The 24,869-nt window shown below is 53.7% G+C and overlaps 16 protein-coding genes across 16 annotated transcripts; 11 read left to right on the top strand and 5 right to left on the bottom strand.

The window, feature by feature from the left end:
• Window positions 1-152: 152 nt before the first annotated feature.
• On the top strand, window positions 153-1,346 carry CLAFUR5_09912 (uncharacterized protein; the record flags this gene model as incomplete). The annotated part of the gene is made up of 2 exons (XM_047909060.1): window positions 153-767; window positions 984-1,346. The coding sequence occupies 2 exons, from the start codon at window positions 153-155 to the stop codon at window positions 1,344-1,346; spliced, it is 978 nt and encodes a 325-aa protein (XP_047763935.1).
• A 1,959-nt stretch (window positions 1,347-3,305) lies between these two features.
• CLAFUR5_09911 (uncharacterized protein) lies at window positions 3,306-4,155 on the top strand (the record flags this gene model as incomplete). Its single annotated transcript, XM_047909059.1, has 3 exons — window positions 3,306-3,468; window positions 3,568-3,805; window positions 3,900-4,155. 3 exons carry the CDS (start codon window positions 3,306-3,308, stop codon window positions 4,153-4,155), a joined length of 657 nt encoding a protein of 218 aa, XP_047763936.1.
• A 938-nt stretch (window positions 4,156-5,093) lies between these two features.
• CLAFUR5_09910 (uncharacterized protein) lies at window positions 5,094-5,660 on the bottom strand (the record flags this gene model as incomplete). The annotated part of the gene is made up of 1 exon (XM_047909058.1): window positions 5,094-5,660. The coding sequence occupies one exon, from the start codon at window positions 5,658-5,660 to the stop codon at window positions 5,094-5,096; it is 567 nt and encodes a 188-aa protein (XP_047763937.1).
• A 1,144-nt stretch (window positions 5,661-6,804) lies between these two features.
• CLAFUR5_09909 (uncharacterized protein) lies at window positions 6,805-7,037 on the top strand (the record flags this gene model as incomplete). Its single annotated transcript, XM_047909057.1, has 2 exons — window positions 6,805-6,887; window positions 6,938-7,037. 2 exons carry the CDS (start codon window positions 6,805-6,807, stop codon window positions 7,035-7,037), a joined length of 183 nt encoding a protein of 60 aa, XP_047764392.1.
• A 603-nt stretch (window positions 7,038-7,640) lies between these two features.
• Window positions 7,641-9,097, top strand: CLAFUR5_09908 (Vacuolar calcium ion transporter; the record flags this gene model as incomplete). The annotated part of the gene is made up of 2 exons (XM_047909056.1): window positions 7,641-8,177; window positions 8,237-9,097. 2 exons carry the CDS (start codon window positions 7,641-7,643, stop codon window positions 9,095-9,097), a joined length of 1,398 nt encoding a protein of 465 aa, XP_047764391.1.
• Window positions 9,098-9,289: 192 nt separating this feature from the next.
• CLAFUR5_09907 (uncharacterized protein) lies at window positions 9,290-10,804 on the bottom strand (the record flags this gene model as incomplete). The annotated part of the gene is made up of 2 exons (XM_047909055.1): window positions 9,290-9,406; window positions 9,476-10,804. The coding sequence occupies 2 exons, from the start codon at window positions 10,802-10,804 to the stop codon at window positions 9,290-9,292; spliced, it is 1,446 nt and encodes a 481-aa protein (XP_047764105.1).
• A 469-nt stretch (window positions 10,805-11,273) lies between these two features.
• CLAFUR5_09906 (uncharacterized protein) lies at window positions 11,274-11,615 on the bottom strand (the record flags this gene model as incomplete). The annotated part of the gene is made up of 1 exon (XM_047909054.1): window positions 11,274-11,615. One exon carries the CDS (start codon window positions 11,613-11,615, stop codon window positions 11,274-11,276), a length of 342 nt encoding a protein of 113 aa, XP_047764104.1.
• A 1,228-nt stretch (window positions 11,616-12,843) lies between these two features.
• Window positions 12,844-13,939, top strand: CLAFUR5_09905 (Aldehyde reductase 2; the record flags this gene model as incomplete). The annotated part of the gene is made up of 2 exons (XM_047909053.1): window positions 12,844-13,573; window positions 13,629-13,939. The coding sequence occupies 2 exons, from the start codon at window positions 12,844-12,846 to the stop codon at window positions 13,937-13,939; spliced, it is 1,041 nt and encodes a 346-aa protein (XP_047764103.1).
• Window positions 13,940-14,060: 121 nt separating this feature from the next.
• Window positions 14,061-15,362, bottom strand: CLAFUR5_09904 (uncharacterized protein; the record flags this gene model as incomplete). Its single annotated transcript, XM_047909052.1, has 1 exon — window positions 14,061-15,362. One exon carries the CDS (start codon window positions 15,360-15,362, stop codon window positions 14,061-14,063), a length of 1,302 nt encoding a protein of 433 aa, XP_047764102.1.
• A 536-nt stretch (window positions 15,363-15,898) lies between these two features.
• CLAFUR5_09903 (uncharacterized protein) lies at window positions 15,899-16,398 on the top strand (the record flags this gene model as incomplete). The annotated part of the gene is made up of 3 exons (XM_047909051.1): window positions 15,899-16,029; window positions 16,085-16,133; window positions 16,189-16,398. 3 exons carry the CDS (start codon window positions 15,899-15,901, stop codon window positions 16,396-16,398), a joined length of 390 nt encoding a protein of 129 aa, XP_047764226.1.
• A 692-nt stretch (window positions 16,399-17,090) lies between these two features.
• On the top strand, window positions 17,091-19,082 carry CLAFUR5_09902 (uncharacterized protein; the record flags this gene model as incomplete). The annotated part of the gene is made up of 1 exon (XM_047909050.1): window positions 17,091-19,082. The coding sequence occupies one exon, from the start codon at window positions 17,091-17,093 to the stop codon at window positions 19,080-19,082; it is 1,992 nt and encodes a 663-aa protein (XP_047764225.1).
• A 391-nt stretch (window positions 19,083-19,473) lies between these two features.
• Window positions 19,474-20,055, top strand: CLAFUR5_09901 (uncharacterized protein; the record flags this gene model as incomplete). The annotated part of the gene is made up of 1 exon (XM_047909049.1): window positions 19,474-20,055. One exon carries the CDS (start codon window positions 19,474-19,476, stop codon window positions 20,053-20,055), a length of 582 nt encoding a protein of 193 aa, XP_047764101.1.
• A 358-nt stretch (window positions 20,056-20,413) lies between these two features.
• CLAFUR5_09900 (uncharacterized protein) lies at window positions 20,414-21,043 on the top strand (the record flags this gene model as incomplete). Its single annotated transcript, XM_047909048.1, has 1 exon — window positions 20,414-21,043. One exon carries the CDS (start codon window positions 20,414-20,416, stop codon window positions 21,041-21,043), a length of 630 nt encoding a protein of 209 aa, XP_047764224.1.
• Window positions 21,044-21,321: 278 nt separating this feature from the next.
• On the top strand, window positions 21,322-22,158 carry CLAFUR5_09899 (uncharacterized protein; the record flags this gene model as incomplete). Its single annotated transcript, XM_047909047.1, has 1 exon — window positions 21,322-22,158. The coding sequence occupies one exon, from the start codon at window positions 21,322-21,324 to the stop codon at window positions 22,156-22,158; it is 837 nt and encodes a 278-aa protein (XP_047764615.1).
• A 287-nt stretch (window positions 22,159-22,445) lies between these two features.
• Window positions 22,446-23,597, top strand: CLAFUR5_09898 (uncharacterized protein; the record flags this gene model as incomplete). Its single annotated transcript, XM_047909046.1, has 1 exon — window positions 22,446-23,597. The coding sequence occupies one exon, from the start codon at window positions 22,446-22,448 to the stop codon at window positions 23,595-23,597; it is 1,152 nt and encodes a 383-aa protein (XP_047764614.1).
• A 291-nt stretch (window positions 23,598-23,888) lies between these two features.
• CLAFUR5_09897 (uncharacterized protein) lies at window positions 23,889-24,498 on the bottom strand (the record flags this gene model as incomplete). Its single annotated transcript, XM_047909045.1, has 2 exons — window positions 23,889-23,956; window positions 24,015-24,498. 2 exons carry the CDS (start codon window positions 24,496-24,498, stop codon window positions 23,889-23,891), a joined length of 552 nt encoding a protein of 183 aa, XP_047764684.1.
• Window positions 24,499-24,869: the final 371 nt, after the last annotated feature.

Here is a 24,869-nt window from a genome sequence, read left to right as displayed (position 1 = left end):
CCCACAGTGACATCACACAACAAGAAACGACATCTTCTTTCTCCAACTAACAGCAGCCGGCTCCAAGTTCCACTTTCGAAATTGAAAATTCTGCTCTCTGGCCTATTCAACACTGCCCACTAAACGAACCAATCGCAGCCAGAGCAAACGAAATGGCCGCCGAAATCTCACTCTCCGACTCACCACCTCAAAGCGGTCACAAACGCGCTGCAAGCAGTATCCGCTCCATCGGATCTGGCAAACCAACCACTTCTTCGAAATTCTCCACGGCATCAGACAAGTCCTACTACTGCGACCTCCTAGGCCTCCGCACAAAAGAAAAAGACCGCTCCTCAGACGCTTCAGCTTCCCCTTCCTCCTCGCGCCTCTCCACAACCGGCTCCATCGCCTCCGGCAAGACCGGATCCTCCACCAGCTCAGACGTATCAACCCTCACAAATTCCTCCTCCAAGTCGTCAATATCTATGACCGAGCACGATCTCTTCGGGACGAAGCTACCGCCTACTGAAGAGGAGTTGGCCCCGACTGCGCCTGATGCGGTGGAGCTGGAGAGTGGGAAGTTCAAGGTGCCGGAGGGGGTGGAGAAGCAGTTTTTTAAGGATTTGACGGTGTTGGAGGATGGGGAGATGGTGGGGAAGTATGGGTTGGTGGAGGTTGGGGAAGAAGATGAGGCGGGTGAGGAGGGCGAGGGGGAGAGTAGGAAGAGGAGGGTTTTGGGGAAGGTTAGGAGGGTTCTTGAGGGGAGTAGACATGGGGTTAAGGAGATGGTGTGAAGGCTTATGTTCCAGTCTGTGTCAACGCCTCCGATGGTTACACAAACGCCCCGCGTCGACAAGGCGCAGCTGTGATGCTCCCTGCTGCGCCTTCCCAGGTTTTGGCTTCTTGAACGGACGGCTTACTTGAAGTCCACAGCTCGTCGACCACTGTGTCGAAGGTTTGCAGCGCCATTTACCACGACCATCCGAGCTTTGAACATTTTACAGTCCCCGGCAAACAGCATCGGCAGCCAAGTCAGGATGCGTCTCATCAACGTTGATAGCCTGGAGATCCACGACTTTGGGGACAGTCCACCACCTTATGCCATCTTGTCGCATCGCTGGGAAGGAGCGGAGATCACATACGCAGACTATGTGCGCTGGCAAAGACACACAACCACGTCGGAGCATGCCTTCGTGAGCAGAAAGGACGACCCAGGATTTGACAGCATGGCATTGTGCCATGGCGTCCAGGAGATACGAGCCTTTTGCGAGTTCATCAAGGCTATCGAACGATATCACGTCGAGGATCCATCACTGCCCTACAGAGAGCTTAGGGTTCTAAGATCGAAGATACGGCGTACTGTCTGATGGGACTTTTTGGTGTCAATATGCCGCTGCTATATGGTGAAGGCAACGGAGCTTTCCTTCGTCTCCCGGAGCAGATCCTGGCAAGAACCAACAATGAATCGATATTCGCATGGACGAAGCCGGAATCTGAAGCAGCGAAGCATCAAGGAACACGTGATGTATGTCCACTTCTCGCCGGTAGTCCGCAACATTTTCGCGAGTCTGGCAATATACAGAGGTTTGCTCAGCCTCAGCTGGGTCGGTTTCAACTAGTTAGCGGATCGTTGCAGCTCACTGCCGAAGCAGTAAGATTTACCCATGGAGAATTTTGGCATCCTTTCAGCATGAGCATAGCAGGCTACGTTATACTGCTGGAGCTACACTGCTTCGAAGGAGCTGGTCCGCAAGAGCCAGCACAAACTTGCCTTATAGCGATGGAAGAATACACATTGGACCGATTTCGACGAGTCTTTCCATATACACTAGGACGAGACCAGTGGGATATCCTCAGCCGACCCGGCAAAATACCGTCGCACATCCAAAGGCTACCTTCGCGGACCTATTGTGTGCCATGGATGTACGAAAGTGCCGATGATATGCTAAAGTACCAGACACCTCCTGCGCCCAGCTACATTTGTGGAATCAACGAGCTCCTATCATCTACTGAAGAGCAGCTCTCGGACTCGGACGAGTGGTGTGAGATTGATTTCAGAGATGCTGGTTTGTGAGAATCATTGCTTCACAGGACCTTACCTGTAGAGTCGACCGCCGTGTGACCCTCGCTCTGCATTACCTCTCCTTGGCTCGGAGGCGTCCTACCTGGAAGTCCGTCATGAATCAGTGGACGCGGTGTTGAGCAGCGAAGATCGCATGCTAGAGTGTGGGCAGCCTCCAGCGCCAGGCGCATATGCCCAGAACTGGTGGCCTAGGATGAGTGTGGCGGGTCGTTACTTCGACGACTCGCAAGTTGTGATGGGGATGGATTGTCACCTAAAAACTGAGCCCACCTGCCGCCCGCCACTTCGCTATGTGGCGCCTCAGTCTGTCGTTGGTCGTCGCAGCCGATGGTGTAGAGCGCGGTGTCGGACTCGGTCAGAGGCTGTTGTTGAGGGTAAGCGCTCGAGCAAGTCAGCACCGCCAGCAGCCCAAGCATCTCTCCTTCCGCCACAGACGGCCAATCCGCACAACTACATGGGATCGTGACACGGGGGCCACGGAGGGCCCATTTGGCAATTGGAAACACGAAGTAACCAGGAAACCCGTAGAAGCCGACGCAACCCGCGCAAGAATTCGAGAAGGCACCCCGACGGAAAGTCTGCGAATATACATGAGGTCGGGACACGGGGGCCCCGGTGGGCTCAACCGGCACAAACCGACCCAGTCCAAGGTGCAGTGTTGGGTTGACTGGTGGTGCTGCTCTGCTTGTTGATTGAAGAAGAGAGAAATGCAGCGAGGCTCCAGTCTTAAATGTCGGAAAAAGCACAGGCCCTCTCAAAGCCGTCACCGAACACGTGTAGTGACTCATACACGCGTTTGTCCGCTTGTTCACCAGTCCGGAGGGGCTTGCCGCAGTGCCGCAGCTTCCCATTGGCCCGCAGGCATTTCGAGTGTGCAGTGAATGCTTCTCATCCGCTCGTGACACCCCACTTGACTTTCCACCCACCAACCCTTTACGTGTTCTGAAAAAGCACCACTCTTCGATTTTGATCTCGAACAAGACCACAACCTCACGCGATTCTCGCAGTGCCCCGACATCATACCTGCACACCGGATCCGTGTCCGGGCACATCGAGGTCTGTTCTGATGGCGTCTGTCGGCGCTGCCTTCGGGTGGGCTTTTGCATCCGAGCCACTCAAGACTGCTTCTGGTACTGTCAATCCCAACTCAACATTCAGGAATGCCTAGTGACACACTCCAGATGGAAAACTCCACGGCGACACCGCCGTCAACTGGTCGACACAGAAGAAGTCCTTGGCGGCCATGAACGCGCTTAAGATCTCCGACTTCGACTCGCGCGACAATTACGAGCTCCTCAGGAAGACCGCAGCCGGCAAAGACGGTGCACAAATTGTCGAAGCGTATCGTACTCTTCCCGAGAAGGCCGCACGTTACAAATTGGCGAAGAACGTGCCGGTGACTCTGGGTAAGTTTTGCCAATACGCGCCGAAAGTCTAAAAGCACTATTTCAATTCATGTTACCACCCGTGCCCTATCGTGCACTTGACTGATAGGCAGCCTTCAGGTACTCCACGGGAGAGGCAAAACAAGCGCATTATTGTTGCTGTACTCAATCTGGCTGAGACATATCCGGGCCGTACACCAGCATCCTCCGAACACAACCAACTTGTGTGGAAGTGTCGTGTAGCACTAGCGCTCGTCTTCACCATCTTGAGGGACTTGCAAGAACACGCGGGCGATGTCAGCAAGAGCTACTTCCACGGCAAGCTCAAGGGTGAGGTCGTCCAGCCATGGCCACCACGGTATGTCACCACATGCATCGACGTTTGCAATAATCCTAAAGCAGCGGAGCGCCAGGATATTTGAGTGCAGTGACTAATCAGCATTCTATTCCAGGTACGCGCAAGATGGTCAGCCTGAGGCGGAGCCTGCAAATACCCAGGGCACAAAGCGCAAGGCCGAGGACGAACCCCCACGTGTGGTGGAATCCCAAGAGAAGCGCCGGGCCTTCTCGGACACACCGACAGGTCGCGCACTTCAAGAGGTCTGGGACAACGCCTACCTCGGGGAAGATCACTGGGAGGATCACGGCATACGCGATTCTGCCAAGGACGTCGTTCACAAGACCCCCTACGAGAAGCCGCTCCTCTGACTTTCGGCGATGACCAACAGCGTGCTGACGAGAGCACTCAGAAGAAGCCAGCGCCTAACGAAGCTCCACCCGACTTCCAGAGCAAGAACGCACTTCAGGACATCGCTTTGCAGATCGCTACCGCTGACCCAAAGATGCTCCACGTCTTCATCCACAACTCCTTGAAAGAAGTCCATCTCTTCGCCAACAAGGCCATCGATAACAAGGGTCCAGGTGGCAACCCGCCCATGGTCGCCTACTACACAATGCAAGAGAACTTCCACCGCGAGATTGTGCAGCTTTCGGAACGCCGTCTCGCAAACATGGAGGGGGCAAAGGTCGAGCAACGCAACCGCAAGAAGTCGAACAAGGACATTGCGAAGGAGCAAGAGGAATCCTTGGCCACTGTTCGAGTCAAAGACCGGATCCGTACTCCAAAGACCACCTCCCGGCAGCAAGGCGCTGAAAACCACGAGAAGAAACAGGGCGGCGCGAAGCAGCGCCATCAAGAGCACGGAACCGATGTCAGTGCGACCGCTTGATTCGCCACAGCACGGCTTGCGTTGTCACGTCGTATGAGGTTCGCCATTACTGGCGTGCTATGCGTCCGAAACTTCACTCTGTCATGCGAATCAACGAGATGCAAGCCGTACGCATGGCGGCTCAACAGCTGGAAGATTATGATGGAGTTATTACCATGCAGATGGTGGATCCGAGGTGTTTTTGATGTTGCCCCCTTTCCTAGATTCTTTTTCTCTTTGGGGTTTGCTCTTTGGGCAGCGACAGGATGTCTTGAGCAGGCACAGTGGTGGAGACATCGGCATGGTCTGAGATCACCAAGAGATGTGCAGAGAAGCTGGGATGACGACAACACAGTGTAGGCTAAATACCTGCACATCAGATGTACGTAACCTGGAACCGTCAGATTGGCCACGATCAATGTTGCTACGACTGATCACTCAGCTCGATTTCACATACCATCTTCTCAGGCGCTTCGCCTTAAGCTTGCATCCGGTTGTTGCGTCATCAATGGGACCTGAGGCACTAAGAATGTTTATGCAGTACAGCAACACTCGTACAAGCAGCACCCGAGGGTCTGTAGAAGAGATAGCATGCCACAGCGCATACCGAAGTTCCCTATTTTCAAGATCCGTCTGATCCAGAGACTCATGATTCTCCCCAACCTTACACGCCTCACCCAACTCGCTCCTCGCTTGATCTCGCAACTTGCTCCTCTGTACAAAGACCCATCGCATAACAAGGAAATCAATCATGATAAGAAGGTACAAGATCACAATCGAGATTTTGGCAGGCAAGTACTTCGGCGCATCCTTCGCCTGGAACGTCTGCGACGAGATGATGTTGCCGATAGTGTAGACGATGGGGCCTACACACGCCACGGTGATTTTCTTGGTGCTACCTGCAACATTCGAGGCTTGTAGGCCGGAGATTGTCGTCCAGCCGATGAGAATGCCGCCGGGTAGGTAGTAGCCGATCAAGGCGAGGATTGAGTTTGTGGTCGCCATGAGAATTGCTCCGACGATGGCCCGGCGATGCAGGCGAAGAGTCGTTGGTTTGTCTTCATGGCGATAGTCATGTTGAAGGCAACGTGCTTGGTGAAAGGAAAGAGCTGTATGAGTCAGATCGTCGGAAACTCGAATGCCAGCTGGCCGAAGAAGAAGAAGATCGATGCGACCCAGTTGAACTGATTGCCATGCAAATTTGCGGACTCTTGGAGACTGGTGACGCTTCCATAGGAGGTGGCTGTTTTGTCGATGTCCTGGAGGAAAAGTAGACGTTGCAGATCAGTGGCATGACCCAACGGTCGATTTTTCGTCCAAGACGTTTGTCCAGCTCGGGATCGCGTTCGCGTTGGAGGCCATGGGAGAACTTGAGCAGATCCAATGCTGCGCCGGCGCCGCATTTGTGCTCAAGATCTGCGGCTTCGTGTACAATGGCCCGCTTCGTCTCGTTGCTCGACGATGGGTTCCCGCGTCATAATATCGCCCTTTGGAAGTGGTCTAATTGATCTGGAACAGTGCGAAGCAGACGTGGAGGTGGTATTGAGCATAATGTAAAGTTCAGAATGCCGTGAAATCACGATGTCCCTATCGTTGAGCAGCAGGCCCACTCTCGTGCTACTCGGAATCCTGGATTAGGAAAGTATACCAACCAGAAAGCCTCCATATGTGATAGGCCACCAGGAAAGGACATTTCTAAGCACGCCATCTGATCCTTGGGCTGGCCTTATGCTGCCAAGACTGGTGTATCGGAGCCAGACTTTCGATACAGTAGATGCGTCTCCGATCATGGGCGATCTATGGGAAAGTCGAACTCAGAAGCAGCATTGAACTGTAGGAGCGGCAATGGAGATCCGGCCTCGCAGGCTGGACAACTCAGTCATGGAAGTCACGCAACAGCTTATGATCAACGAAGCGTGGCTCCAGGGTCTCCAACGCAGGTCCACGGTAGCACTCTATACAATGCTTTTCTAGGCAATGATGTGCTAGCAAGAAGAGGTATGTCAAGAGGTGAAAGTCCGAGGCAAGTTGGAAGTGTATGTAGATCTCATCAGAGCGCACGGACCAACGCCTTCCACCTCCACCATCGTCTTGCTCCACTGCAACCACCAAGGACATCCATCACGGTCTATCACACCACCAACCCAACATGTGCAAATACTGTTTCCTCGGCAAAGAGTGCATTGACGCTCTCGTCAGAAGGGCTGGGCCCAAGGTCCAAATGCGATCGTTGTGAGTCTTTCACTCCATCTTGAGAGTCGCACTTACCAACGTCCATCTAGCTCGCAGTCCTACGCCTCCTCCCGCACCATTGCACGACCGGCCGCAACGAAGCTCGCAACTCCGACACCAGCGGAATCGGTTGCGAAGAGCACGAGATAGGCAGGGAAAGATGGCATAGCCACTCTACAGCATGGTCTAATACCGTAGCGACAGCACAACGAAGGCAGACTTCGATCAGTCATGTCGGCGCAACACGGGAGACACAGTAGCATAAGATACGCTACTACGCCACCATGAACATGAGCCTCATTATTTGATCGATACACACAACGGCACGAAGATAGGAGCCTGACACAAAACAAGACCTACCTCGATTCTTGGGTGCAGCTCGCTTTCAGTCCTGCGTCCAAGGCTGCTTGAAGCTTGGTTTGAGATCGCTGACATGGCCTATCACATCGTGAATGCAAACACCATCATCGCAGAAAATCTTCGAACGAGCGGATGATATACACGCCTCGGCACGTGCTGGACAAATAGACTTCATGTCGTGCATATCAGACCCGCGGCATGACGGCATCGCGTCTTGTGCATGTGGTTCACGCCTTCGAGGTTGCTTCGTGTTCCTTTTTCAATGCACGATGGTACAAGCTTTATGCTAGCATCACAGGTACGTAGCGGTGTATACTCCGTGTCCTCGTCTCATCTCGACAACGACTTCGATATCAACATCTTCGGGGGAACTACCCACAGGATTTCATAGACATGTCGGCATCCAGTGTAAGAACGAAATTCAACAACCTCATCCGTCGGCGACCTCGCAACGGCCAGGAGGCCTACCTCAACAACGCACGCAGCCAACAAAACGAACACACATCTCTCCTAAACCACGCCCAATCCCACATCCACAACATCCTCCCTACGAACAACAACAACAACAGCAACACCTCACCCTCATCCTGGCCCAAACGCTTCATCCAAACAACATGGTCCATCCTCCGCAGCAACTACATCAACGTCCTCCTCATCTTCGTGCCCATCGGGCTCATATCCGGCGTAGCTGAACTCCCAGCCATGGCAACGTTCTGCCTGAACTTCCTGGCCATTATTCCCTTGGCGGCGTTATTATCGTTCGCGACGGAGGAATTGGCGGCGACGGTGGGGCCGTCGGTTGGCGGGTTGCTGAATGCGACGTTTGGGAATGCGATTGAGTTGATTGTGAGTGTTATTGCGTTGATGAAGGATGAGTTTAGACTGGTGCAGGCGAGTATTTTGGGGAGTGTGTTGGTTAATATTTTGTTGGTGAGTGAAACATTTCAGAACAGCATGTCTCATACCTTTACTGAAGGACGTTATTATAGGTTCTAGGATGCTGCTTCATCGCCGGCGGCATCGGCCAGGGAGCATCACGCTACGATCCAACAGTAGCATCCGTCATGTCCTCGCTACAGACCCTGGCCTCATCTGCTTTAATCGTCCCAGCAGTACTTTACTCTACCCTCCGCAACTCAGCCGACGGCGACACAGTAGAGATCCTAGACGTCTCCCGCGCCACCGCTGTCATCCTAATCGCACTCTACATTGTATACCTGGTATTCCAGCTCAAAACACACTCCAACCTCTTCAGCGACGACGATCCCGACGACGACGAAGACGCCGATACCGCTGCCCAGGAAGCCGCGCCGGATTATGCCCAAGCGAAAGCAACTGAACAGGAAGAGCACACGCTCGGTCCCCAGGGTGCGCTGACTTGTATGGTCATCTCAGTCATCTTAGTCGGTTTCTGCGCAGAATTCCTAGTCGACAGCATCGAAGATGTCGTGGAGTCTACACCTATTACGAAAACCTTCATGGGTCTCATCCTGCTCCCCATCGTCAGTAACGCCGCGGAACACGTTACAGCCGTGGTAGTATCGTACAAGGGCAAGATGAACCTAGCACTTCTAGTGGACCTCGGAAGTGGTCTGCAGATCGCGCTTTTCGTGACGCCTTTGCTCGTGTTGTTGGCGTGGGCGATGGATAAGCCGCTCTCGCTGCACTTTCAGCTCTTCGAGACGATTGTTTTCTTCCTGAGCGTGCTGGTGGTTAATTTTTTGATCCGAGGGGGCGAGGCGAATTATTTGGAGGGGTGTATGTGTGTGGGGTGGTATTGTATCATTGCTGTTGCTATTTTTTATTATCCTGATGGTGGGAGCCCGGTTGGTTTGGGGTGGGACGCGTAGCAAGGGAGTAGGTGTGCAAAATGTCAATACTGTAGGCATGAATCAGAAAGGATCGCTTCATGGTGTCTCCAACGCATGATACAAGTTTCAATAGGATGGGCTCCGCAACAGTAGCTCAGACCTGATCACTCTGATCCTTCCGCTTCGAAAGCTGACAATTCACCCCCAAGTCCACACCGGGCCACATGCACGCTAAAGCATCCCATCATTGATACCCGCTGAGAAGCCAGCCTCTGTCTGGAACAAGAGCTGGACATTCTCCGTGATACGTATCTTCTTGGCGCGCCATACGGTGGTCGCAAATCCGGCCTGCAAGTAACAGCATTAGTATACACGCGAATGGTTGCTACGTATCATGCAGCACGTGACTTGACTCACCGTCGCAAGGTTCTTCCGAGCTGTCTCGGCGTGCTGTGATTGCATGGGAATGGTGGTCTTGAGGATATACGTGGCAGAATTGCCGTCCGCGTCTTCGGTGACTATGCATTCGGCCCTGTAGCTCTTCCTGGTATTCGCGCTTGAGCTCCCAGCTTCCGGGACATTACCAGAGGAGGGTGCGACATCGGATCGAGGCAGCATAGGCGGCAGTGAGGCTTTCGATCCTTGATCTTGTGATGGGCCGCCTTTTCCCTGCTGAGCCCTCTTCAACTCCTCCTGCTTCAGCCTTTGCTTCTCCTCCTTGCTTCTCCACCTGTCGTGCAGGTTTTCAGTAGCGCCCGTTGCAACAGTATTGCCAGCTCTGGGAGCCTGAGGCGACGGAGGCGTGACAACGATCTCCGGTCCAGCGATCTGCGGTATATGAGGCTCTTCCGGCCCGGCGTGTGGTCCCCTTAGTTTCTTGGGTTTAGACACCACTTCTGGCGCTGGACGAGGTGGCGGACACTTGAAGTTGGCCTTCTTCCAGATCGAGTTCAATGCCTGGTTGATGTCCACATCAGTGTTCCCAGGGCGCTTCTCGGCCCTGAACTTCACTAGCGCTGACTTGTCACGGCGTTTCTCTTTGCATTCTGCCAGTGTGAAGTCCCAGCCAAGGTTCCACATGATGTCTCGTGCGTCGCCGCAGTGTTTTGCTGCCTTGGGCACGGCTATCAAGGTGGTGTAGAAAGTCTTGCCACTGGGTTCTTGGGTCGCGGAGCAGGACGTCTTCGACTTCGGCTTGGGCTTACTGGGAGAGTTGCCTCGCTCTTCCAAAGTAGGAGCAGCCGATCCTCCCTCGGGCTGCCATTGTGGCGATAACAGCCCGCCATCGACGACCACAGACTTGGGTTCGCCTCCTCCATTGTCCAGGTCGCTTGGCGTGAGGATGAGCTTCGGCGGAGGCGGGGGACAGTTGAAGTCGCTACCCGCCCAGACATCGTGCAAGGCCTTGTTGATACCATTGGCATCACTTTGGTGCTGTCTTGCTCGGAGCACAACATCAAGCGACATATCTTCCCTCTGTGGGATGCATTTCTTGACGAGAAATTGCCAGCCGGCATCTTTCATCGTCTTGGGTGCTGTACGGCAATGACCCTGTTGCAGAGGCATAGCTATCCAGATTTGATAGCGTAGCCAGCCCCCTCCTTCTCGTGCTACGGTGCAAGTAGTCTGTGACAGTCGGTCGGACTTGCTGGGGTTATTGCCTCGTTGTTCCAGAGTAGGAGCGGCCGAGATCGAGTCTGCGATCAGCAGGGTGCTAAGCATGAGCAGCAGAGCCTTAGGCGTCATTGTCGTTGACTATGGTCGCAAGTGGTCAAAGTTGGTGCTGTGAAAGAGTTGTTATGGTTGACAAAGATGTGGAGTGGTCTTGTAGGTCTCAACAAAAGAGCTGTGATCCTTGGACGATGGGTTGGTCGTTGAGGTTTGGAGCAAGAATCCAAATCGACTTGGGGAGAGTTATATCGCTCGGTGCTGTGCTGGCTGTGAGAAGCACGAGTGTGCAACAGATGGCCATGCTCCCAAATAGGCCATCGATCCAACAAGACACGTCGTAGGTCATGGAGCATCCATGTGCTGGCCAGCACAATCGAACAGTTTGTCCGCCGCATCGAGAACATGGTCACGCTTCCGGCGAGGTCGCTCTGCTTCCAAGACACGTCGCAGGTCAAGAGGCCTGCACGCGACGGCCAGCATGACATCTCCCTCTGGCGCATCACCAGCTCCACCTCTTCCGTCGTCTGCCAATGACTTCGCCCCCTCAGCCCTTCCGCCTGCAGCACACGCAAAGCGCAAACCAAGCCAAGAAAGTCGCAACAGGTTTGCTATGCAGCGCTCTATCAACACTGCGTCGTTTGACCTCATCATCATCCTCGAACGTGGACATGGATGCTTCGTTCGGCGCGACATCCGTGATCTCGGTCAGCTCGATTTGCGAAAACTGGCTTGGTTGTCTTGACTCGGCATCTTCGAGGTTGGTCACAGGTTGCAAGAAGTCGTTTTGTGTATTATTAGTGTGTGACCCTAGCCGGTGGAAGCTACGCTCAGGTATCTCGGTTGCTTCAAGTTCGGATGGCTTGTCTTTGGGCTTCCAGAACTGCATCGTGGTAAGGCTGGCTTGACTTTGGAGGCTCCCTGCGCTGGGAGCAGGGCAGATGGGTCGTAGTGGTGGTGCGCCACGCTGGATGATGATAATGGAAATACAGTAGATTAAGCTAAGATTCAATGAAAGATGGCAGCAAGTCTTCCTAATTGCGAGGATAGGGACATGAAGAAGTGAAGGACTGAAGAGAGAGCTGGAGACCACATCGAAAGGCGTGAAAGACATACACGTACCACGCTGATCGTGTCCAGCTAGTCGGCCTTGACATTCGGTCGGCGTACAGATTCCATATGAGCCGCAAGGTTTCCATGTGGCAATGTTGGCTTCGTTGGCACTACTGATTAGAAGATGTGGCACCACGGCGACGATCCTGATTATCGTCGTGTTTGGGCGGGATTTTGGCCTGCCATTGAGCATCGATCATCGATCAATGAGAAACTACTGAAGTGTGCTCTTGTTGCTTCCCTTTTCGGTCCCTCAGGCTAAGTGTTGCGGAGAGTCGTAGTAGTGACAGATCTGCGAAATGATCCTGGTCGAAAAGCCCAACAGAAACGGATGAAGGTTACACCTCGGATTCAGAAGGGGCCCGTGGGCTGAGTATATCGTGATGTCGACGATCAGCGCTCTCCTAGCGGTATCTGACGATGATGGCACCCCTTTGCGGTCTTCCAATGCTTGCCAGCAGAGTAGATTTGCGATCGCTATCCTCGCAATCTTACCTCGCAGCGACAGGTTCAGGCAGTCAGTGGACTGCCATCACTGTGATATGGAGGCATTACACCATGGGAGCCGCCGATGGTACTTGCTGAGGTCACCTCGATGTTACATGTACGTATAGTCTAATGTAGGTGTAAGAAACATTGTACTGGCGGCTGACTCAGCAGTGATCCCTGTCAACCATCCAACCTTTCTCGCGTCGTAACACTCCCTTTCTCTTCGTTGCGAAAGCTGCATCTTGGCGAGTAAAGCATCGATCGAGGGCCGTTGATCACATGTCATGTTACATGTATGCGTGCAAGAGCATGATCTTATGCCGTAGAACGCGGCCGCAAGGTATTGATTGCTTCTTGCCTAAAGTTCGACCTCAACGTCATTGCAAGAGAAGGAGCAGGCTTGCAGCTTCCAGGTTCCACGAGGCAAGGGACCCACCTCTCTGCGCTTCGTCTAGGCAATCTCGACTTCACTCCCACATTGTAACCATCCAACACACTCGCGTTCCACTCACAAGATGGAGGCCATCAAGAACATCGCTGCCAAGCTGACCGGCCAAGCCACAGCACTCCCGAAAGGCTCACTCATCCTTGTCACAGGCGCTTCTGGCTACATTGCCTCGCATGTTGTAAACGAGGCCCTCCAGGCAGGCTACAAGGTCCGCGGTACCGCCCGCACCCAAGAGAAGTGTGACGCCACCAAGAAGACCTACAACAACAATCCCGACTACACCACAGTCGTTGTCGAGAACTTCGAGCATGACGGCGCTTTCGACCAGGCAGTACCAGGCGTGGACGCGGTCATTCATGTGGCCAGCGATACCACTTTCGGAACGGACCCCAACAAGGTGGTGAAGCCTACTGTCGCCGGTGTGCTATCCATCCTCAAGTCTGCGAAGCAAGCCGGCACCATCAAGCGTTTCGTCTACACTTCAAGCTCCACCGCTGTGTGCTTGCCACATCCTGGCAAGGAGATCACTTACACTGCGGACGACTGGGATCAGGAGGCTCTGGACATCGCTTGGGCGCCACCACCATATAATCAAGATCGTGCCTTCCCTGTGTACGCTGCCTCCAAGACCGAAGCAGAGAAAGCATTCTGGAAGTACCTCGCCGAGGAGGCACCGGGCTTTGTCGGCAATGCCGTGTTGCCAAACTTCAACATGGGAAAGATCCTCTCATCACCTGGTGCAACAGGCGGCGCTGTGCTCTCGATCCTCAAGGGCGATGTGCCTGGATCGGCTCCACGTACGTTGCAGACTCTGTCAAGACTTGCATATTACAATACTAACTATTTCAACAGAATACATGATCGATGTCATCGACGATGCCCGACTCCACGTCATCGCAGCAGCATTGGACTCAAGCCTCCAGGAGGAGCGCATCTTTGCCTTCAACGTACCCTTCAACTGGACTGACATCATCGAGCTCGTCAAGGAGCTACGACCGAGCAACACAACCACCGCCAAGGCACCAGAGAACGAAGGCCGCGATCTCAGCAAAGTCCCGAACGAGCTTGGTGCGGAGCTGCTGCGCAAGTGGTATGGCCAGGACGGGTACAAGTCTATGAAGCAGAGCGTGGCAGAGAATCTCGAAGGTACTCCAAACAACTGATGAATCAAGTCGTGGAGACATAGCACCTCGGAAAATGATGGTGCTGCTATGGGTCAGATCGAGGATCACGAGAGATGACATGATGAGTGTATGTGCATCACGGCCAGTATTCTAACTATATCTACGGCACTCTCTCTTCCGGCTTTCTCCACGCCTGCCCGTAATCACCCTGATTCGGCATCCTCACGATCGTATGCGTATGATACTTTGCAGGCTCTGTATTCGTCAAAAACACCCCCGAATGATGATCAAACTCAAAGATTATCACCGGGCTCTGCACCCGATAGTAAAAGGCATCATCATCGCCATACCCACCGATCCAGCTGAAGTAAGTCTCCTCAAAATGCTCCTTGATCTGCTCCTTCCTCCTCTGCCTCGCCTTATGAGGATGATACAGCAAGAACTCCTCCGCAATCTCCAGAACCAGATCCTGCTGTTCCGAAGTCATGGTGGACACTTTGACACCTTCATAAGGCACCACCCGATTATCCCTAAACGCACCACAAAGATGCCGTTGATCATCCTGATTCCACCGATCAACCTTCAAATCCCCACTCTGCAACATCCCCGGATCCCGCATCAACTTGAAAATCTGCGCCGTCTTCTGCTCCCCTTGCGATAAACTCTGCATCAACTTCAACCCCAACTCCCCTTCCTTGTGCAATATCGCCGTCCCCTTCCAGGGCCCCGCATCGATCAGATTCGGCTCCGCGCCCGTGAAAGTTGGCGATATGATGATATCCCCACCTTTCAAAAAGACGGACAGACATAAGTGATGGCCATACAACGACCAGCCCCACGCTTCGGTGGATGAGGGCGAGCCGAAGAGGAGGAAGTTGTAGGAGTATTGGTTCATTAGTTGTGGCACGGAACAGAGGTCGCCGAGGAAGTGGTTGATGCGCATGGCGGCGAGCGCTTTGGCGTAGCCTTCGGGTGGGAAGGTGGCGGAGAGGATGGAGAGGATGGATTGGGCGAGATCGTCGGAAAGGCCTTCGAGGCGGAGGCCGAAGGGGCGCAGGAGGAATTCTGGGTTGGACCAGCAGCGCCATTCTTTAGAGGCGAGGGGGTAGCGCAGCTGGGTGGCTTGGGAGGGGGTGAGGAGGGAGAGGGTTGTGTTTACGGCGGCGGTGATTTGTGCGGTGTTGACGCCCAAGTCTTCGTTTTTGTAGAGGTTTGGGCGGACGGTTCCGTCGTTGGTTACGCCTTTGTAGGGCTCTTTGAGGAGTTCTTTCCAGGTTTCGGTCAGGTTGTAGAGCCATGGTGGGTGGTGGGTTTTCTGGAAGGCTTCTGAGTACTCGTAAGGAGTCTGTTCCTTGGAGGTCGTGAAGCGTGGTGATGTCAAGTCCGGTAGATGTTTCCGGAAAGCTGTTGCCAGGTCTTCGTCGACATGTCCATTGGTGGTTCCGTTGGCGGTGGCAGGCATGGCGCTAGTCGAAGTCGATGTTGATGTGTCGCACTCGCCGGACGAGGAATCTTTCTTGAGCACTTCTTGCACCGTGGTGGTCTTGTTGATATCGGCTGTTGATATAAGCAATTCTTTGAACGACCAAAGTCCTCCATGTCGTCGTCGTCAATCACGCCGTCGATGAGGTGAGGTCTGGACCGGGTTCTCCACCCGGCAATGACAACTCCGCTCTGAGCCGAGCTTTCGGTCTTACGAGAACGGCCTCCTTCCCATCTGCTCGCCATCGGACTTGCACTTTTCAGCAGTTCTTCTGTATCCGATGGAGCGCCATTGCCGGTAAAGCTGCCGCAAGGATGCCGATGCAGGCGTTCTCAGCGTCCAGCTCCGGCGTTTCGATGAAAAGCTCCTCGCGCGGGGCTTGCTTCCGAGCGGTCTGACCTCTGACGGGCCTCGGCCTCAAATACTTGTACTTCCCCGCCAGCAGTCAACAACACAATGAAAGACACGAAGTGACAGCAGTGCGAACGATCTGAACCCACGACACGGCCGTCTCGATGCAACCTCAAGGGCCGTACAAGCTCGTCACTGTCAACACGGCGCCAGAGAGAGCTTATCGTTTGGTGGGGCGTCTGGTCGAAGCATTGAAGGACGAATACACCATCTTGCATGTCACGAACGTTGAGAGTGAGCATTGGACAATGTATTCCGGCAGTCGACGTTGTGGCTGACGATCCCCCGGGAATTGAAGACGTCGAGCCTGCCGTGCAACAGTACAAGCCGGACATCCTCGTACGCTCCAGCGATACATCGTTGTACGCATACGCTCAACTGACTCTCGACGTAGTTTTGTGCATCAATGTGGACATCTGAGCAAGCCGCCGAGATCCAGACGATAGCCAGGAAGGTCCGACCCGATATTGCCACGTACGCCATCCCACATGGTCTTCAGGTTAAGGAAGGCCCGGGTGCTGTCGTTGAGCATCTTCAGTGCATTGTGCCTCAGGTACTGAAAGTGCATTTCGGCAAGGGGGGGGCCGGGCGCAGAAATGATTAAGCACTGTTGCGTCCATCTACACCATCCACCAATGCCGGCGTGGGTGCTGGCTTTCGACGATCTGTAGACATTTATATCGGAGCCGCTGTACCACACGACGATGGACGATGTGATCGGCTCACAGCTTTGAACGACACCCGGAACCGCCAAGCTTGCGCTGGCCGCAAAGGTCGCGAATGTGACATAGCGCCGACACACGAGGACCGACGAGATCGCAACGCTCTGTCGCAAAGCGCAGAGGCCATTGATTTTCTGGGCACAACGTGATGCTTGAGGTGTCCTTACAAGGGTCCTTTTTGAGGCCTTGCTACTACAGTATGAAATAGCTTCCGGCCGCTCCAGACAATTGAAGTGAATCACAGCATTGATCCCTGCTCCTATGACTTCCTAATGTGGCGAATGATCACTTGACATCAATCCTGACTTTGGCTCCTCAATCTCACCACAGGTGGTCTCATCGCACGATCGGCGTTGTTCATTCTTCGCAAAGGCTTTCGCATCGGCTTTGGTCATTGTTCTACTTATCGAGTAATCGCCGCATCCGGCAAAGGTGACTGCACAAAGACCTGCGACCACAAAGTCACCAGCGCTCATGTTTCTGACGCCGCTTCCCAAGATCCTGCTTACAATCGTCATCTTCTAGTCTCAACACATACCAGTTTCCCGGACAGCAAGTCCGCGCTACACACAGAATGCCGCCCAAGGGATCCAAGGCACCCGGCAAGCCGACCAAACCACCCGGCAAGGGAACCAAGGCACCCGTCGAGGCGACAAAGCCAGATGGCCCGGACCCGGCTGAAGCAGGTGATGAGCCAGATGAGCTGAACGACAGCAACGACGTTCAAGGCACGGGGAGACCAAAGCGCATCCCCAAGAAGACACAAAAGGCCTTAGAAGCCCAAGGCGATGCCATCGAGGACGGGAACCTCGAGGATCGTGCACCGGAAGAAGGGGTTCTTGAGGACAACGTCCCTGGAACCGAAGCTGCCGCTAGCACTGAAGAAGCTACCGAAGGTGACGCAGCTCCAGCACAAAACGGCGATGCGGATGTTCCGTTCGATACGTATCAAAAGCGGAAGCCCCTGGCCACGGAGGTAAAGTTGATATGTCGATTCCACGGCGTGAAAATCCAGAGTACCAAAGACAAATGCGTGGATGCAATCACGGACAAGTTAGGTCTCTCCTTCGAGGATATAGTCAACGCGTATCGACTACAAGAAGCTAAGAATAAAGCTGCATCTGTGCCCGCTGATCGTCCGTTACCCGTTGCTGGTGGTGATGGGACTAGGGAAGAGGCACCGAAGGAGGCACCGAGGAAGCAACCGCCCCGTGACGTAAAGGAGGACGTGGTCAAAGGGAACCAAAAGAAGGCGACGACGACCAAAGCTAACACCGGTTCCAAACCGCCCAAAGTCACGACTACTAAGAAGGGCACTGTGAAGCCGACCGAACTCAATGCTCCGGCAGGGGCTATGAGTGCACAGCAGACGGACGATTACAATCGTCTACGTGCGATCCGGAACAACCCGGATGGCCTGTCCGACAAGGAGCTACGTGAAGAGCGAGATAAGCTTGGCGGAGTGACTCGTGTTCAACTCGAAGACTACAATCAGGTGCGCATGGCACTGTCAAGAAATCGCAAAGAGGAACTGGCCAAGTTTCGCCTCGCAGACCAACTGCGCAGAAACACGCTGGCGGCTACTCTGACGGGCCAGAACCCTCCAGAAGACGTTCCTGAAGAGTACAGGACTCAAAGATCAACTCTAGGAGGGTGGGAGTATGCTTCGGCGAGCGCGGAAGCGACGGCGCACCAACAGCTGGGCGGAGAAAGAGATTATGGGTTTGAAGATAATCTCAAGCCAAGCGTAAAGGATGTGCTCTTGTTGCGAACGAACTTGGCAAGATATTTCCCCGATCGACCGGATCCTACCGCCAATATCGACATCGTCTGGAAAGCATGGGATATGGAAGAAGTTAGGCTTCAGGAAGGCACAATCTTCACTCGGCCAGTGGTCAATCCTGGGATCGGTTTCGTGCCTCGAGGACCGGGCGAATGGAGGTTCAACAGTACATATGAACACAGGCCTGACAAGACTGCTGCAGAGGTATGGAAGCTACGCCAAGAAGCCCGTGCCAAAGGCAAGCGTGACATTAGGCATGACCTGGACATTGCTTGGTGGCCTCAGCTCGATGGGCTCTACAGTCCTCGCGACAGCGAAGAGCGGGACATTGAGCCTGGAGTCGAAGATGGTGGAGGTGATGGTGATGAAGACGACGATGGAAATGGCGGCGAAGGTCCATCTGGAGGCCCAGCTGATGAGGAAGATGACGATAATAATGGAGGCGAAGGCCCATCAGGAGGCCCAACTGGTGGGCAAGACGACGATGAGGGTGGCGAAGAAGGTCCATCTGGAGGTCCTGCTGGTGAGAAGAATAAGCAAGATGATGCCGAGGGACAGGATGAAGTTAACGCTAAGGATTCTGCGGAAAAGAACCCGCAATCATCGGTCGCCCAGCAGGGAGACTCTGAACCTCCCGTTGCTAGCAACGCCTCAAGCAAGCGGGCTCGCGGCGGTAAGAAGGTCGCGCAGCCAGATGCTAAGACCCAGCAGACCGCACCAAAACCCAAGAGAAAGCAAGCGGATGAATCGACTTCTAAGCCGGCGAAGAAGGTAAAGGTATAGTCAGTCACTGCATTTTGCAGCTCTGTGTAATCATGAAACGATGAACACCATCATTTCTAAAGCATTGGAACTACTCTCGCGTTTGTGTGCATAGGTTTGACTCGTCGTAATGGCAGTAGAGCTCCTGAGGCTACGTCAAAGTCTACCAGGCATGACAAGCATTCATCTGTCCACTGAGTTTGGAAGACCCATTGCAAGGAAGCCAGTCACTATGAGGAAGGTTGGATCAACCCTCTAGGATGAATTCTTTGTGCCCCTTTCCGGCGTTCGAGCACTACAAAGGCACTACGCACCACGCAGTTGGTGGAGTCACATTCTAACACAGCTTCCAGTATCACATCATTACGGCTGCGTTATAACAATCGTCGACAACGCACTACCTATCAACAACATGGCCCCTTATGGGTTTGTTCTATATCATGGTGTATGGATCGATCCTGACAGCTTGCCCAAGAAAGGCGCCGAGAGGAATATTGGAGACTATCGTACTTGGAAAGACTGGAAGCTATTGAGGGAGTTGGAACAGCGTGGGCTTCCACTCCCAGATCCTCAGACTAAAGGCAACATGGCGAAGGTCTTGCGAAAGCACGACGAAGACGAAGAGGTTTTCGGGCCGGGTCCTCTCTCAAATCTTACGACTCCTGCAAACAGTCCATCCAAGACTGGGAAGGACAAGGCCCCTGTTCTCTCCAAGCCCAAAAGCATACCGACGGTGCCGACTGCAACAGATGTTCCGCCAGCCCGTGCACCTGAGCAAGATATCATTGACGGCAATGATTCAGATACGGAACTTGAGACAGCTGGCGGAGGGAGTTCCATCTCAGGGGCAAGACGGCGGCTCGGTCGGCCATCTCTTGCCGGCCCTACGACTGCGACGGCTATCACTGGCATCGAAAACGTTCCAAACGTCGACTATGATGAAGAAGTGGACGGATTGATCATCCCGGTCATCAGCGACGATGAATTTGTCTGACATAAGGTGGGGATATGATAGAGAGTGTGGTTTGAAGCAGGTTGAACTTTGGTCGGTCGTGATACTGTAGCCTCACTACCATCCGCCGTGAAGCAAGTACCATCAGCAACACCATCATCAATCGTGCTACCTCCCGATCCTGTTATCCTTTGTTGATGGCTACTTTGGTTCGTATATTTTCCGCATCCGGTAGATTCTAACAATGAGTAGTGACATCTTGTCGCTTTGAACCAGTAGACACCATACAGAGTGGCTGAGGAAATGTTGACAACTGTCAACAAACTCTGAGTCTGAACACTAATTCTAGAATCATCTGCCATGCCACCAAGGCGCACAGCAAGCCAGTCGGTGGCTTCAGATGGTCCAACAAAAATTTCAAAGCTCAAGCTCCAAGGGCCACGCCTTCGCCTGGAAGACTACACCGGGGACTTTACCAGTGTTACCTTCGATCAAGCAAAAGAGTACTGCAAAGAGCTCAAGCTGCCCGGAGCTTACGTTGCAAGCCGTGAAGTGTTCATTGGACGTCTTCAACAGCATTATGGCGGGCTCGAAGACTATTGCAGGCACAATCGAGAGCAACGCAGAGCCACCGGAGTCTGGAGATGAGGGGATAGATGCAGCGCCAGGATCAGGCAATGGTTCAAGACCTGCCAACCAGCCGACCAAAGGAGGCAAGACGTCTCGACCAGCATCAGGAACAATGAAACCACCCGGAAAGAACACCTCAACAACAAGTGGAAAAGGACCAAGAATCAAGTACGTACCCGAAGGTCGAAAATCCACGCGAGTACTCGCCAGAGGCTCCCACTATCGCATACTTGAGCTCAAGAAAATGCTTGAAAGTGTGAGAAACCTTGCTCGTGTTGAGGAGGATCCAGCGTTGGACCATCTCCTTGACCTGCTGAGGGAAGCCTATAGTGCAATGCACGAGATTGCTCCGGATCCGCTATCACCGGACAACCCACAGTCACCGTGGTCACCAGCATGAGTCGCATAGCTGCTACATGTATATAGTGAGATAGTCTGTTGCAGAGACACCAATGATCTGCCGAATTGAAACGTCACCTTTCTCGGTGGTGCGTCATTCCTTGTGCGTCATGGAACTATAGTCTGTGCAGGTGTCCGGATGCGGTCTTTCAGGTGCGGTGATGGTTCGAACAAAGGAACCACAAAATCTTTCGCTGGGGAAAAGCACCCATCGAGAAATGACATGCCAAGTTGAAGAAAGACAGCTTGAACCGCACCAGCCTCGGGTTAGTCGTGAAGATGACCAGAACCAAGAACAATCCAGCACCACAAGCTACCCGTACGACTGCGAAAACACAGGTGGATGCCCAGGACATTGCTGCGGGCGACTACCAGGGCAAGAAAAATGAGGACCTCGTTGGAGAGCTCGGGAGACGTGGTGTGCCCAGGCCAGCGAAGATCAACAAGGCCAATCTCATCGAAGCTCTCGAGCAAGATGATAAGAAGAACTCCAGCGCTCCACAACAGACCAAGAGCGGAGCACGAGTGAGCAAGTCCTCAGCGGCAAAATCCACTGCTAGACCCGCACACTTCCGGACCATACCTCGCATCGATCCCGTGAGGCTCAGACTATTGCAGGGTCAGGTGATGGACATCGCTGGCTGGTTGTCGGCCGAAGAGGACGATCGTCTTGACAGCATCATCAATATACTGGGCCGTGCTGACAGAGAGTTGGATCGCCTAGCGCTGACCTATCCACCACTAAAAGCCTTCCCAAAAAGGCGAACATCGTCAGCCGGAGATCCTGGTCGTCGTCTGCCTCTTACTGGTGGTGCTCGCTATGGCTCTGTTGACCTGGACGCGCCTTCACCACCGAGACGTTCAAGTCTGAGGATACAGGCTGGGCGATTTGGCTCTGTGGGTGCCGATCCGTTGAGTAACTCGCCTGTGATACCGCCTCGAAGCATTGAGGAAGTCGATGATGAGGGAGAAGCGCCGACAGGAGAAGGAGAGGAGGAAGAAGTAGATGGGCCGGAGGAGGATGATCAGGAAGAGCAGGAGATCATTTCTATTCCCAGTAACGATAAGTTCGATGACGAAGATCTCGACGAGCTCTACGAGTTGATTGAGACCTGAGTAGACCTCTTGAGGGGTCTTTCGTAGAATGGTATTACCATGGACCGACTAGTCTCACGCACACCGTGAACAAACCGTCGTCCACGTTTCCTTCCGGTCATTCATGACCCATGCTTTGTCAACAGGATTTCATGACTCCACTGTCTCGTCGCTGACTGACTTCAAGATGGCTGCATTATGACGCAGAAAGTTCATTGTTGTTGATGCTGGACTCCTGCTCGCCGCATGCGGACACCAGACAAAGCGGCGAGCAATGTCTCAGAAAGCAGGCTGCATGTCTGAGCATCATGCTGTTCTTGCTGAATGTTACCAAAGTCCTTCCCCTTCGCAACATCTCCATTCAATCAGAAGGAAAGGCTGTTAATAAGATGGGAAAAAGACGTGCCTCCACTGGCAGGCAGCCACCTGCCAAGCGCACCAAACCAGCACCAACTCCCAAGACCACCAAGGGCAAGAAGTCAGCACAAGTGGAAACTTCCTCTGCTCCACTAGATCTGCAGCAGTACATTGGCACGTTCGACGACATCAACTATGACCAGGCGCGAAGATGGTGCACGTACTTCGGCAGGAAAGGCAGAAGTGGAAAACTGCCAGAACTCCAGGACTGGCTGAAGGAGAAGTATGAGCGTCACGGCAAAGGACCTCTAGACAAGCCGAACGACCTTCCGCCAAGCAGATCCGCTTCGCCTAAATCTTCACAGGATAGTCCAGGAGAGAAGTCGCCTGGATCCGACAGACCAGGTAGCCGGGAAGGAGCGACGCCGGATGTCGAGCCTGACGAGGCTCCAAAGGGAGTGTCCGCGGAGAGTTCGGCACGTCCAGATGCCTCGGAAAGCGTTAGAGATGCATGGCGCCTACTGCGAACAGCTGCCAACATTCTCGAGCGTGATCGCGAGCACGATGGTGTCGAGGAGGCTCTTGATCAGCTGAAAGACGTGTTGTACACAACCCTGGCCAACTATATGGTCATTGAAGTGCCCAAACCCCCGGACGAGTCTGAAGCTGTTCCCTCAGCACCAAGTTCGCGTAACCTCGAGGCCCAAGGAGCGGACTTGCAGAGACTCTTTGATCTTCGAGCCTTTCCCGCAGAAAAGGGGGAAGGAGAAGGAGAAGACGACGACGATATCGAATACCTCGTTCTCAAAAAGGCCAGCCTCGATGACGACACTGATGCAATCATCGCGCGAGTGCGCGAGATGGAGACACTCGAAGAGTTCGAGCATGTTGGCACCTATGCCAAGCTTGTCGACCTCGCGCTGATCGAGCTGCGCGACGACCAGCCAAACGACCTGGATGACGGGTCCGGGTCTACAGAGTCGATAGAGGGCTTCGCTGATGAACTGTCCTTCACGCCACCGCGTGCAATGTACGACCCGGTCTCGCGTTCAGTGCCTGGGACTCCTGGGCCGCGGAAGATTCGGCGTGGGACGCGGTATTGACCAGTTCTGGTTGAGGGTGGCGAAGAGGGTTATTGAGGTGTCCGTACAGATGCCGGCTACTCTAGGCCTGAGAGGTCGCTAGTTGGGCGTACGTGCTGGCCGGTGGGTGCATTCGCAGACGTTTCTCTGGATTCGTACGAGCTGGTGTTGGAGCATGCCTGTGGAGAACTGCTGCCTTCATGCGAAGATGGCTAGGTCAGAAAACATTCATTTGACGTTGTTGCTCTCTATAATATTCCTGTATCATAATGACTCGCTCATGAGCATTCCTCCCACTCTAGCAACTCATACTCAAGCTCCCCAAGGCTCCCACCCAGCCTCCCTAATCACAGTCCCACTCTCCGTAAACCCCGGCGCAACTAGCCTCCATGTTAGCAACCCAACCCCTCCCACCCCTCACACATAAACTCCACTCACCAGTAGTCCCAACAAGCGTCCACTCCCCCTCACTCCTCGCCCTCTGCCACTCATCCCTCCCCACCACTACCTGCGGACGTTGCCCCTCGAAAATCTCCTGTCCTAGACACGCATATCTCGTCGCCGTCCCGTTATCCCAACTCAGCGAGAGCGTCAATGGCGCGCCAGCGTAGTAATGCCACACTTCTGCCGCGTCGACTTTGTGCCATAAGCTGTCTCCTGTGGAGCCTTCGAGGAGGTAGTAGATTGCTGTGCTGACGGAGCGGTTGGAGGATTTGAGGGGGTCTTCAAAGCTCTGAACCAAGTATCCGCCCTCGGGGTTGGCAGTTAAGTTTAACTTTGTGATGACTTCTCGAGCGGTGTAAGTTTCGATTGGTCGAGCGTGAGATTTCTCGAGGTGTGGAGCTGAGTTTGACGGGTGTGAGGAGGTCGGTGTTGCGAGAGTACCGGTCAAATAGAGGATGATGGGGATGAGGTTGAACATCTTGGTATTGAAGGTGGCGAGTTGATGGTTCGCTTGTGGTAGATGATGGCCAGCTTGTTCGGGTTTTAGCTTGTGAGTGTGAATGTTATTTCGATGATTGTGGAGCTGAAGAGGTAGTGGTCAGCCTTGCGTGAATATTGCAAAGGAAACTCGGGTTGGTGTCAGGGTGTTGTTCTTCCCAGATGTAGCCCAAAAGCTGAGGTCAGCGACGACCATGACGTGAAGTCGTTGCCAAGCACCGACTTGTGCTCCCTCGGGATGATGACCTGCATATCAACCTGGAGATTAGATTCTGCCCTGCAGACGCACACCTCAGATCCGAGACATGACCTTCCAGGCGATGACAAATGGCCAAGTCCGAACCTGCCCAT

This window comes from Fulvia fulva, chromosome 7, assembly GCF_020509005.1.
Source record: "Fulvia fulva chromosome 7, complete sequence".
In the NCBI taxonomy this organism is placed as follows: domain Eukaryota; kingdom Fungi; phylum Ascomycota; class Dothideomycetes; order Mycosphaerellales; family Mycosphaerellaceae; genus Fulvia; species Fulvia fulva.
The sequence above is the reverse complement of the archived record's forward strand: the minus strand, read 5'-3'. Positions and strand labels throughout refer to the sequence as shown.